The sequence below is a fragment of the Protopterus annectens genome, chromosome 11.part0, assembly GCF_019279795.1.
Source record: "Protopterus annectens isolate FY-2018-M chromosome 11.part0, PAN1.0, whole genome shotgun sequence".
NCBI classification, from domain to species: Eukaryota; Metazoa; Chordata; order Ceratodontiformes; family Protopteridae; genus Protopterus; species Protopterus annectens.
This window is the reverse complement of record NC_056745.1, coordinates 1,330,574,398-1,330,588,263: the sequence shown is the minus strand read 5'-3', so window position 1 is coordinate 1,330,588,263 and position 13,866 is coordinate 1,330,574,398. Positions and strand designations below refer to the sequence as shown.

The 13,866-nt window shown below is 40.9% G+C and overlaps 1 protein-coding gene across 3 annotated transcripts in view; it reads left to right on the top strand.

Moving 5' to 3' along the window:
• LOC122815837 (death-associated protein kinase 1-like) overlaps positions 1-13,866 on the top strand; it is a 913,045-nt gene that overhangs the window by 711,223 nt on the left and 187,956 nt on the right. For all 3 annotated transcript variants that reach the window (XM_044088647.1, XM_044088646.1, XM_044088648.1), the window contains one exon: positions 3,104-3,224. In XM_044088647.1, coding sequence (XP_043944582.1) covers positions 3,104-3,224 — 121 coding nt within the window. The remainder of the gene's footprint in view (positions 1-3,103; positions 3,225-13,866) is intronic.

The following is a 13,866-nucleotide window of genomic DNA, read 5'->3' as shown; positions in this document are numbered from 1 at the left end:
GAAACTGATTCAGGGAGTGTCTATAGTCTTTTTTAGCCCTCCTTTTTCAAAACTCCATTAAACAATTTAAACAGCAAGGAGCCCGCAAACACAGTTTAAAAAGCAATGGAAATGAGTCTCAAAAAAGAAAATAAAAGCCTATAGTAATAAAGTACAGTCCACTCAGTCAGCATGACTATCTGCTTGTCCAGGCTTCCCCCCCTCCTACACTGGCAACCTTTCCATGCCTCTGAGATTTCACTTCCCCATCTGACATCAGATTTCAGTGGTGCAGTGGTTACTATTGTCGCCTCACAGCAAGATGTCCTCCTGTTCGATTCTCGGCTGGGGTGCCTTATGGGCGGAGTCTGCATGTCCTCCCTGCGGTCACATGTATTTCCTCTGGGTGCTCCAGTTTCCTTCCATATTCCAAAGACATGCAGTAGGTGGACTGGATACTGTAAATTGCCCATAGGTGCGAGTGTGCGTGCGAGTGAGTGGTATAGATGAATTACTGAGGCAGGGCTAGCTACCCAGCGGTGTAAAAAATCTTGGCTTGAGATGACTCTCACTGTTGAAGTGACACCCTGACTCCATGTGCAAAAATGGGAAAAGGGTTGAGAATGGATGGTCTGACATCAGATTCTCTCAGAAAGTAATCCAGCAGGGGTACACTTGGTAATGGGAATCCCCCCCCCCTTTCCAAGATACTCCCTCTTTTCCAAGGAACTGGATCTCTGTCTTTCTTTCCACCCATTTATGCACAGGTTATCAAGGAGCCATAGAACCTGTACCCGCCAATCCCCTCAGCAAAGGTTTTTATTAGAGAATTTTTCTAATTCCATAAATCATAAAGATCTTGGAGGCTTGTATTAGATCTTTCCTTTCTAAACTTTTTTTGTCAAGATTCCAGAGTTCAGAATGTTATCTTTTTCAGCTTCTTGAACCTCTGATTTCCCCTGTAGCTTTCATGGTGAAGCTGGATTTAAAGGATGCTGATCATCACATCCCCATTGCAGACCATTTCAGACATGTCTTAATGTTTGTTGTATCTGTTTTATCTGCAGCTTGCACAGCCTTGTGAAGGAGTGAAATATGCCAAACATGTCAGGGATTCTGTATCTTTGCTCTTTGAAGAACCGTTGTCCTCTTTGGAACTTAGGAGTGCTGCTCCTGTCTGGAGATGTTTCTCAGCTTTTCTTCATGGCCTTCACCTGTCCCTGTATGATCTCCTTTTAGGATAAACCCATGTTTCCAACCAAAATTAATCTTACAAATGTCCTCATTATACCAGTAATACCGTTTTTTTTTCTGTGGACAGAGTCCTGGGGAAGACAGCACTCCTTTAGACTATATATGCTTTGTTAGCTCAGGTTTTACCTGTAGAAGGCGCATAAATTCAGGAATACAAACCAGTTGCTTGTTTTCTTTGCATCAGGCAAAGGGGGGTTTGCACTGGTTATGCAAGCCTTGTCCAAGTGTACTGTTAACAGCTGATTTTTTGCCACCAGTTAGACAATGCCATTAGAAAATCTTGCTGTTAATGACCACTACCTTAGGATGTGACTGATTCCTGCCCTTGTTTCAAGAATGTCTACATTATGGACATTTGTTCTTTGACCACTTAGTCTTTGGCTAACAGATTCACCAAACATTATTACTTGAATTATGATTCTCCAAACATCACACAAGGTAGCTCACAGAGGGTAAAACAAGCCTTGATAAATAAAAGGATACAGAAGAAAAGACCAAAATCCAAGTAACTGCACTATAACGCATATTAAATAATAAACATGTTTAATAAACACAGGCTTTCATACATAAAAGTGCTTCCTCAGGCATTTAAAAGATATGCATAAGAATAAGAATCTGTATAAAGGTATTCAAAACTGATCACATGTCACAGACAGTCCGATGAAATATAATCAATTAAAATAGAACAAATCATCTTCTAAAATGTCTTAATTTCAAGAGTGGTTTTAAAGATAGTTTAATTTAAACCAGGTTACTTATCTGCATTGAGTCTTAGAATCCATTTATATTTAGCTTTTTCAGTTAGCTACTATATCAGAGTTTATTAAACATATTTTTAACAAGTTCTTGTAGAGTTACTTGACCTGGATTTTTGTCTTTTTGGTGTTTTCTCTGGATTGTGATTCTAGGAGCAGAGCTGACTTTGACACCTTGATGTTTCAGGATTTGCCTTTCTTAGTCTTTGCTGCTTGGCCTTCTTTCTGCAGCTGTGGCCTTCTAGCAAGGTTTTATTTCCACAGCTTGGAATTAGGAGGGCAGAGGGCTTTCACTGTCTGATGTTATTTACTCATCTTATTAACTGATTTGCAAGAAAACCCTTTGTAGTGGGTGCTTATTACCTTTATACCATCTGCTTTGTGTATCTGGGTGATCTCTTCATCCAGCCTGTGTAGATGTGGATGGAGTTTCCAGGAAGTCTGCGAGTAACTTTATATGCTTGCATTTTTCTGTCTTTCACACTGTGTTCATTCCTCAGTTGAACTGGGAATTATAAGCACTCAGTGTACCTTTTCCCTGTGTTTGTTATCATGACTTGCTCCTGCTGAAGGTGAGCACAGATAAGAGCACAAGAGTTGAAGACATTTCAGAAATTTACCATGCTGAGAAAAGCAAAAGAGAAAATCCTAGCAGCTACTTTTTGCAGTATAGCCCATAGTAGGGTAATTTGTTGTCCAGACTTTGGTATGCTACTCAAGAGACCATTAAATAACAAAGTTTTTTGGAAGATAAGGAAAAGGGTACCGAATGCTACATTTTAATTTTTATGCGTGCAGAATGACATGTTATTTATATAATCTTTTTATACATAATATGTTTCTAATTACGTTTTATTTCTTCTTCTTTTTATAGCCCTAACTTGTATATTTCTTCTTCTTTTTATAGCCCTAACTTGTATAGACAAAAGTAGGAAAACTTAATTAATCTTTGTGCAGGCTATTTCTTCTGCATTCTTTTTTAGTGATAACATGGTTTTGAATGATCTATCATTTATTCATCATTGTTTAAATTAAAAGATTTATTCCTATAAGTAAGAATGTAAGAAAGAAACTGCTTTTGTTTTTTAAGTTCGTGACTCGTTTTTGTTTCGTAGGTTCTCTACTGGCTGAGGTTCCTGAATACCACAAAAAGTAGCAGCACAGTTTGCAAGCCTAGGGTCCTTCTTGTTGGAAGCCACTTTGACAAGATGACGGTGGAAAACAAGGCTGACATTGGTATGCTTGGGGGTCATCAGACAGTGTGTTGATTCTTTATTTCTTTTGCTACTTCTTTTATCCAGCTGTTTAAATTTGTTCACTTAGGTGACCATGCTGCCCTGACAACCATTTAATAGCAAACTTTTTATTTTACCAGTAATGTAGTGTAACTTTGCCGTACCTGAAGTTCATTATGTTCTCGCAGCCTTAACTTTAGCTTGAGTAGTAAAGAGTAGCGTACAGCTAAGTAGCATGTGACCCGAACCAGTGAATTTTACCTGACAGTCATTTACCTGATCATTAACCAGGTAAATGTAGAAGTACATCATTCATTTCTTCCTGTTGATTCAAACAATATGTTCTTCTGCAAAAATAATGCAATAACACTTGAAATTGAGCTGAAGAATACAAAAATGGTAAAATTATGACAAATGGTTTATCTGTTGAAGAATTATTTTGCTATTTCTGTACTGAGTCCAGTTCCTTGATCTTGGAGCTGCAAGAGGCAAAGTGCTGCAGGAGCAGTGTTTTGCAGAAGATTAAATTGAAAAGCAGTGGTTTGAATCATTCATGTATAGCAAGGAATCACTAAAATCTGGTACTTCACTTCCTTTCAGTGTCAGTGACACTGATTGTATGACATAATTTAGTTTTATTCTGTTTAGACTTCTCACTAGATTTTAACATTTTTATATTTTTAATTGTTTTTACCATGGTTTAAAATATGTTTTTATTTTTTCTTATCACGAGGAGACCCACAGGAGGGATTTTTAAAAGAGCTTTTTCAGAGTATTGTATTGTTCATAATCCTTTTTTCCCTGTTCCCACAGTTGGCCATCAACTGTTCTGGTGCCTCCCAGTCACTGGGATCTACTAACCGTGACTTTTCTTCCCTCAGACCTAATTCAACAGTGTGTTCATGGTCAGTGAGTAGAGCAAGGCATCCCAGGGCAATGTCATACAAGACCAAGAAATACCAAGAAATGTTTTTTCCTTTACAGCATAGCCTTTTAATGTCAAATCCCAGCACTTGTTACTGCTGTTATGACTTGATCACCTGTGCCTTGAAACACATGGGTAGTTTGTCTCATTTCTGTGTGTACTTGCTTGGAAGTTTGTGGTGTGGGTCTGTTGGTCATTAATTGCTTGGGGGTAAGACCAGGGGCCTCATTACACTGTGGAGGGCTTTTCAAAGCTCTGACAGCTAGCATCAGCAGTGTCACCTTTGGGTACCGAGCTACTTGTCAGAAACAACCATGCTAGTACTCCAAGCCTCAAGTTCCTTTAAGATCTTTTCCTCCCATAATCCCACTGGGTACTGACTTCCCACCGATCTTATTTGATGCCATTGTGTTTGGACAAATCATTGGTTACAACTAAGTGCTCCATTTTTGTAATAACTTTTGGTCTCTATGAAATTACTGGATATCCTCTCTTATCTGTCTATACTTTGCTTCTTTAGGAAAGTAGGATATTGCTGTTTAGTTCCTTTTCTATCACTTGATATTTTATCTGTTGTTACCTTTCTCTCTCACGTCATTGGGTGGCACGCCAAAGTACTACCTTTTAAAACAAAACAAACAAAAAAAAAAAAATTTAGTGTACTAGGTTTTGGTGTGAGTAGTCTTTACTGATATACTTCTTGTTAGTGTAATTTTTCTTCTTTTACTAGAAAATACCTGTGGTCATTTTTTTAGTGTAGTATTTACGTAGTTGGATTTACCCTTGTGTATGTTAACAGTTTCTAGCTACGGATAAAGACAATCTTGAAACGGGCTTCAGCAAATGTACTTTGTGGACCCCGAATCCCACCCCAAGACACCTGCTACCTCTGAGTGGCATGTCTGGGGCCGGACCATTTGCTGGCAGAATGTTGTTATTTGCAAGGCCTTCAGGCCTAGATCTCTAGCTAATCGAAGAAACAAGCTCATATTTGTCAAAACTCCCCTGGTCAGAGCAGAGTCTCTGGGGAGTTGGACTTTTCCCTTGGTGTTCCTAGGAATGGACGTGTAAAAGGAAACACACAGCGCCTGCCAGGAGTCTCTGACATGTCACACCGACTTGAGTGATCAAGAGAGCCCCCCTCCCCAATTATCTCTTGAGGTTGTCACATTTGGCAAGATTTTGGAACTGATGTGACAGAGGGGATCTTGGCTGACTGACCTACCTATTCAGGATGAGAAGGTGTTAACTGAGGCTTGTAGCTCTGCCTGTTGTACCTACTGGGTGCTCCCTCCTGATGACTGTGTGATAAATTTGGCCATCAGGAAAGCATGGCAGGAGCCTGTTTTGCATTTAACAGCATAACACTCATCTCTCTGCACCATTTTCAGGCTCATCCCAGGGTACAAAACATAACAAAAATTGTTACTTAATTACAACAAAGTATCTGCATTAGATTTATCAAGTCAGTAATTGTGATTAGTTATCTTATGATATTAACAAGTGTTTTTCAATGGTATCAAATTGGGTATGAAACAACACCTTTCAGTAGGTTAATCAAAATCAAACAGGTTCACTTACATTTGGTAATAAGCATGTGAAGACCTGCAAAAAGCATGTAGTCAGCCAGCTGGAAACAAGGAAATGTTTATTATAATCGTAAACACACTGAGGAATCAAGACCCATTTCCCTGTCTAGTATCTTGTTCTGGAAGTGAAAGAATACTGTAAGATTGGGAAGCATAGAGGAAGAGAGTGGGGTTAATAATATGAGATGAGGGAGGGGAAAGGGTTGAGTGAGTAGAAGGAGAGATGGAGTATGAAAAGAGGGTAGGTTTGAAAGGAGGATAAGAAGACACAATATCAGCAGCATGAGACTAGATTAAGGATGTAAAGGTAAGATAATTTCTGCAAATTAATTAATACGACTATTAATAAAACATTTGCAGGATGCTTTTTTCAAGAGTGCATTCTTAAGAATGGATTTAAACTTTGGGTTGGAGTTAATTTCATTGATGTGGGTTGGGAGCCATGACGGATAAGCTGTGTTCAGTGCAGTGGAGTCTAGTTCAGAAATTAATAGAGGAGAGTTTGGTTAGAACTCAAGCAGGCTGATATAGCCCCTAGTACCTAGTACTACTCCCCATTCTGGTGCTCCTCTAAATTGAGGAGCAAAGAAAAAAAGAATAAAGTGTCCATATTCTCGCTGTCTGCTAAGGACCGCCAGGTCTGATGCACTTCTTAGCTCAATGAGCAAACAAAAAAGTCTTCTTCCTCCTCAAAAAACTTGTTACAGATTAAAATGCTGAAGCAAGCACTTTAGGTTTGACTGAAGCAGCAGTATTGGAATTCACTTGCATATGGCATTTGAATGCTAGTAAAGAAATGAGTTCCGATACTGCTGTTGCAGAAATTAATGTACTACCAACCATTTGGAATATACCAAGCACACCCCTAACACTTTGTACCTGGGGTGATTGCCTCCCTTCTCCCCAATTATCTACACTTCTGAGTCTGATAGATGATAATGATTTAAGGTTATGGAGTGAAGTACAGTAGGCAGTCTGCTTTTGAGGGAGGAGAGGGAGTCCTGAATTAGTAACCTGTAGCTCAGTGAGGCAAGACAATAGTGTAGATCTTTAACTGGCAGTCATTTCGCTTTTTCAGTACTTGTCAATGGTGTTCTCTTTGTGGCAAGAGTGATAATATGACATGTGTTACTGGTTGCTGTTTATAAGCAGAGCAGGTTGTTTTTACAGTTTGAAATTTTTAAGGGAAGGCCATTTTCTAGTTGCATGAAGATAATTCCTTTGCCTAGTGCTGATCTCTTCTAGGAAAAGAAGGTGTAAGATTTTCTTTTCCAAATATAGATTTTATTACTAAAACACGATGCTGGAAATTAAGTTGCTTATCTAACTAGATGCCTGAGTATTTGAAGTATTTTGTATTTTCTAGAAGAGTTTAGTAGTTGTAAAGAATATTCCACTTATCCCCAAAGTAGGGAGTATGGATATTGTGCTGAAGTCATTTGCAGATGATGGCTTAGAATGTTGGAAATAGGCTTAATAAAGGCTTGTTTACCCTGGGTGGGCATTATGCTGCTGGATAAACAGGAGATCTATATATATAGAAGTTTGTGAAAGTGCAGTAGGTAATCCATCTGGGCAAATTCTTCTTGCTCAAAAGAGCCTCATACCCCGATGCTGCAATGACCACTGTCCAAAGGGCAGACGCAAACTTCAAGACCTCCTTTCATCCTCATTTGAAATGCTCCTTTGAAGGAGACCTACTGTAGAGGGGAGGCTGATTAATTGACATCTTTGTCACCTGTCCCATAACATAAAGGTGATGTGGTCTGTGTGGAGTATGCCGTTTCTTCTTCATGCAGGTCTGAATATGAGAGGTCTGGGGGGGGGGGGTTCATTCTTTCTTTTGGCTGGAGAACATTTAATGGCCAGGTACCAGAAGATTGATCCTGTGGCTTGTGACCATGAATTCCTCTACAAATCATTTTTTTTTTTTTTTTGAACTGAGTAAAGCTGAAATACATTCCAATGATCTGTTGGAGAGGAAGTTAGTAAACCATGGGAGAGCTCATTTGCTTATCTTGGCTTGAACTAGTGAACTGTGAAGCATATCTGGACCTAGCCAAGGCTTTTGACACTGTTCCCCATGCAGGCGTTATTGACAAACATATAATCATCGTCATTATCATCTCCCTTTTTCCCATTTTCTGTGTGGGGTCACTGTGTTGTGTCACTTGTCGCCATCTCTCCCTATTCAGTGATACTTTCCTACCTTGTTCAACATTCATAACTCTTGCAGGTCTTCTTTCACACAGTTCACCCACCTCTTTTCAAGATGCCTTCGTTTCTTCTTGTTTTCTTCCTGTCTGTCCCAAATCTTCTTCACCAGATTGTCTTCTGCTTTCCTGCATGTGTCTGAACCACCGTAATCTGCTCTGTTTGACTTTTTCTGTATTTGGTTGTACGTCAGCTTCTACTCTTATGTCCTAATTTCTTTTTATTCCCCACAGTGTGCATCCTGCCACGCATCTCTGGCACTTCATTTCCATGACCCCTAGCTTCCTCAACTGCTCAGCCTTTATTGCCATGGTTGCTGTACCATACAGTAGTACTTGTCACACCACTGTTTTGTACGCCTTAGTTTTCAGCTTCTTTGGCATTCTTCTGTCATACACTACCCCTGACATTATATGCCAGTTGGCTGCAGCCCCTCTGATTCTGGCTTTGACCTCCATCTTCAACCACCTCTCCCAAATACTTGAAGCTGATCACCTGTTCCACTGTTTTCCCTTCTTTCTCAATTTCCAGCTTCTTTAGATTTCTCTAATTTGCTGCCATTGCAACTGTCCTGTCTGTACCCAGTTCCATCGCACGTGCATTCAATTTTGCATTCCATTTCCCTACCCTTTACTGAAGTTCTTGCTCAGAGTCTGCCTGTAATGCCACATCATCTGCATAAAGCAACTTTGTTGACTTGTCCCCTTCAACCTCTTTGCTATTGTAGTCCATCACCAGTATGAACAGCAGTGGACTCAGAGCTGAATCCTGATGCACGTCCACTCCCACAGATAACCACTCTGTAAGACTGAACACTGTTCATACTTGAGTTATTGGGTCCTTGTACATTGCTTGCATTAATTCTACCAATATTTCTGGGACTTCAGACCACTGCAGGACTGCCCAAATCAGCTTTCTTGGGAGCTTGTCATATGCTTTTTCCAAGTCTAGGAATACCCAGTTGGACTCTTTCCTCATTTCTAACTTCTTCTCAAATATCTGTCTCACTGCAAACATTGGGTTGGTTGTGCTGCATCCTGATCTGAATCCGAACTGCTCATTTCCCATCTTACTTTCTACTCTTCATTAATCAGTCACCCTCTGCAGAACTTTCTTGTAGTGTAAAATTAGTTTGTTACCTCTATATTGCCCATGTTTGTGAATGTCCCCCTTGTTCTTGAACAGTGACACTAGTATGCTTATTGTCCTGTCGTTTGAGATACAGCTTTCTCTTCACATTGCTGTGAGTACCCTCAGCAACCATTTCTCCCTTACCTCACCCAATTTCTTTATCATGTCTGCTGTAACCTCATCTGAGCCTGCTGATTTCCCTGACTTAATTTTCCTTAGTGCTCTTCTTACTTCTTATGGGATGGGCTCCTCCTCTTCTCTCACCATAGGCTGTGTCTGGGGCAGTACAGCGTCTGTGGGTTTTCTTTATTCAGAAACTGTTGGAAGTATTCCTTCCATCTGCCTTTGATGTCCTGTGGACTGGTGAGAATGGTTTTCTGGCATCCCATATGAAGGGTGTCTAACCATCTTGTTTATCTTTCTGTCTTTGACTTGCAATCTGATAGAGTTTCTTTGTGCATTTTACTGAGTCACTATCCAGAAGTTGGTAGAGTGCCTACGATGCCTTGTTCTTTGCTATTGTAACACCTCTCTTAGCCAGACGGTCTTCCTTCCTAGCCTGGTGTGTCTTTTCTATCTCCACATTTTTCTGCACTCCTCCGTTCTTTCTTTCTTTTGTTGACTTTCTGGACTTATGTATTCCACCACCAGCATTCCTTATGTACCTTATTTCCATACCTGACTACCACATGTCTGTTCTGTAGCCCCTCTAAATTCTGTTTTGAGGCACAGCCATTCTTCAACTCCATCTATTTCCTCTTCTTCTTGAGGTGCTAGAGCACTGAGTAATTCATTGAACTGCTGTACTTTATCTCCAGTCAACTTCCAGGTCTTCAACCTGGTCTCTGTTGACCTTAGATTCTTCTCTGTCCACTGCTTGCAGATGAGTGTGACAGTCACTGGTTTATGCTGTGGGCCAACTGTTTCACTGGGGATGACTTTACAGTCACTGATCCGACCCCAGGGCCCTTTCCTTACTAGGAGGAAGTCTACCTGAGTTGTATGTTGGCCACTTTTTTATGTGATCTTGTGATTGCCTCTCTTTTTTGAACCATGTGTTGGCTACCATAAAGCCATTTGCTAGACAGAAGTCTAGAATGGCCTCTCTTTTATTACTGTTGCCCCACCCACGTGGGCACAGGCAGTCCTCATATCCTTTTCTGTCTGTCCCAGTATGTGCATTCAAGTCACCCATTATCAACACCAGTTCATGTTGTCCTGCTTAATTTAGTAGGTCCTACAACTGCTGTCTGAATGTACTCTTTTTCTTCACTATCACAACCCTGCTGTGGGGCATAGGCTGAGATGATAAATACTCCTCTGTCATTACACTGGATTCTGATTGCCATGAGTCTGCCACTAATTCTGCTGACATTTTTCACCGTTTTCTGAAGCCTATCCCTCACTACAATTCCCACACCATTTCTAGCCTGTCCTCCTCCTGAGTAGTAGACTCTGTATTGCAGGCCAAGTGGCTTTGCTACACTGCCCTTCCACCCTGTCTGTTGGATACATAAGATGTCCAACCTCCTCAAATTGACAAACTTGTAAATGTGAGTATAAATCTTATGTTATGTGATGGATAGCTAACTGGTTGTTTGACAGAACCTATGTGGATAGAGTGTCAGATGCTACTTCTGAAAGCAAAAACGTTTCCAGTTTTGTACCTCAGGGCTCAGTGTTGAGCCCTTTCCTATTTGGCATCAGTTTCTAACACCTTCAGGCCAACATGCCTGGCCTGTGTTTATCTAAATTTGCAGACAGTTGTAAATTGGGAGTTATTCGATTTTCCATTAACTGACAATTGCTTCATTGTGGGTTAAACCATGTTAACCACTGGAGCAAGAACAATAGGCTCAAAGTAGATGTAATGTAAAAAAAAATATTGCATAAATAATTTCAGTAAACAATACATTTTCCCATACCATACAAGCCAGACCTTGTTGTGAGAGACCTCTGCCCTCTTGTTAATAATTCCTTATATTTTGACCATCATGTCTCTGCAGTAGGTAGAAAAGTCTTCGGTTTGACTCCTCTGATTTCCAAAGGCATCTCCTGTAGCTCCAAGGAAATCTTAATTCTCATTTACTCCTGTTTTATTAGACCCATTATTGAATGTAATGCCCCTATTTGGAATGTATTTGTCTAAACATACAATTTAGCTTGAGAGACCTCAGAGGTTCCTAAGTTAAAATATCAGTGGCCTCAAAAATCTTGATTACCAGAACAGATTAGCAGCTCTTTATCTCTGTACTCACTTTCTTACAGACTCCTCTGTGGGGATGAGCCATGAAATATCTAGCCCTCTTTGACCATCTATGCCTTCACAGAACAAATGTTTCATCAAATACCAGGTTAAAGGTACAAGGCAGTTGGCATGATTGTTTCATATCCCAATACATCCCAAACACTGGAACAAACTTCCAGTGCATGTCAAGTAGAGTAGCACCCTTGCCACCTTCAGTGTAAATTTAGATAACTGGATGGGTGGCCTCATATTCTGCCCGCCTATCTTGTATTGCCCTACTCCAGGCTGGGGAGACTTTTTAGTATATCTTATTGGCTAGGCTTATAGTAGTCTGCAGATTGATTGCATGATACTTACCTATGAACATGTGAACCTGTAATCACTGCCAAAAAGTACTTAGGAACTGCACCAACCATGATTTCTTATACAAAAAAAAAAAAAAAAAAAAAAAAAACAGCAAGCAGGGAGTTAAGCTTCACTTCTAATCATGCTGTGGCATGGAGGGCTAATATCTTCTGTGGGAGGATACGGGGTTGGAATCCTTTTTAGTGGCCTTAAGTTATGCTGTTTGTATACTGGTTCCTTGTTTCACGTTGTAATTATTTTGTCCTTTTAATGCATGCTACTTAGTGTACCCCTGATGGCTAGTGTTTCCTCTGACCCACATTATATGCGAGTGCCTTTAAAGCATGATATGTAAGTGCAATCCCTGGTGGGTAACGTCCACCCGACCCACTTTATATGTAAGTGCTCACAAGCCATGAGATACAAGTGTAATTTTCTGGTGTCTAGTGGCTCCCTGTCCCCCCAGTCAATATTGGGTATTAGTGCTGTTAAGGCACCATATAGTAAAAAGTTATTCCCTGTTGTCTAGTGATTCCCCTGTTCCTAAATGCCATTAAGGCACAGTGGTAATGAAATATCCCTGATGGCTAGTGTTCCCTGCTGACCCAATGTTGCAGGCTGTGCTTGTTAGTCTAGGGGTGTGTGGAAGTATGACAGTCACTCCAGTCCACTTAACAACCCCCCACACACCTATTCATTCTATGCACATACACCTAAATTACTAACCCCCCAACTGCAAACTGTCAGGCAGACACTCACTGACACATGTAGCTGCTCACTTGCATCCACGAACAGACCCCCTAACACTTCCTAACTGTTAAACTCCCAACCATAATGGATGAACCAAACTTTTGGCCATGTTCATTACCATGAACAGCCCGGAGCAAATGTGTTGTAATTTACACAACTGAGCAATTCTGTGAATCAGTTGGCTGCATAAATACCTTACGGCAGGCAGTTCTGGAGGTGAGCACATGGCTAGTTAGCATATGCCTCTCCCCGAAATGCATCATTAACATATCTGTGGAGACAACCCATTGTAGCGCTGCACATCTTTTTGCAAAAGCACCATGGTAGGGTGGTCTCTGAATGCAGAAAGGTTAATGCAGTGTGTACACATTGTATCAACCTCACAGTAACCCTTCTGAATTGGGGCCTGCCCCATTGTGTCTTTTTTAGGCAAAGTCCTAAAGACAAATCTTTCAACATAAAAGGTCTGTCAATTAGCAAATTGATGGTCATGCTGCTTAATGCTAGGAGCCTTAACCTGAAAATGCACTCACTGGAGGCTCTCCTTGCACTGGAAGATGCTGACATCTGTGCATTCATGGAAACTTAGTTCAAGGCTGTGGAAAGCACCCCTGCCTTACCAGGCTATACCTCATTCCACACATTCTGACCCCAAAATGAGGTCAGGAAGACTGAGGGTGGTAGAATCTCTATTTTCATTAAAGACAAGCACACGTCCAGACTGGTTTGCCAGCATGTTGCACTAGAAGTACTTCAGCTGCAACTGACAATTGGCAAGGCACCCATCCAAGTTATAGCCAGCTGTAGACCCACCTTCATGATACCACTCCTCTTACCTGGACCTACTTGACTCCATCAAGGTATCCCTTAACACCCTGATCCTTGGTGACTTTAACTACTCCACCATAGACTGGGTGAAATATTCCTGCTCTAATGCACTCACCAAAAGATTCCTTGACTTCATCAATTCTAATGCACTAGACCAGCTTGTCTCATCCCTCACAAAAGGAGATAACATTCTAGACTTGGTTCTCACCAACATGGGCAACTGCTGCACCACCCTCATAGTAAATTCTTCCCTGATGAGATCAGACCATCGGTCTGTCTCATTCGATATTTCCGCCCCCCCCCCCCCCAGCTGTAACCAGGCTATAAAACTTCTCAAAAGCTGACTACAACCTTCTAAGGGAGGGTATCAGTAGCTTCACACCACCGCCACACTCAGAGGACGCAGACAACTATGCTGAACAGTACACCATTGCAGTATACAAGCACCTGTACAACTGCGTAGACTCAACCATATCCAACAGAACTAAAATCTGCTACTCAAGGAAACACAAAATCTGTCTTGTGGACATCCTCTATCAACAGGCTTTGCAACAAAAGGAAGAAACTGTTGTCCAAGGGTAAAAAGGCACAAATTCCCAACTGGAAAAATTCC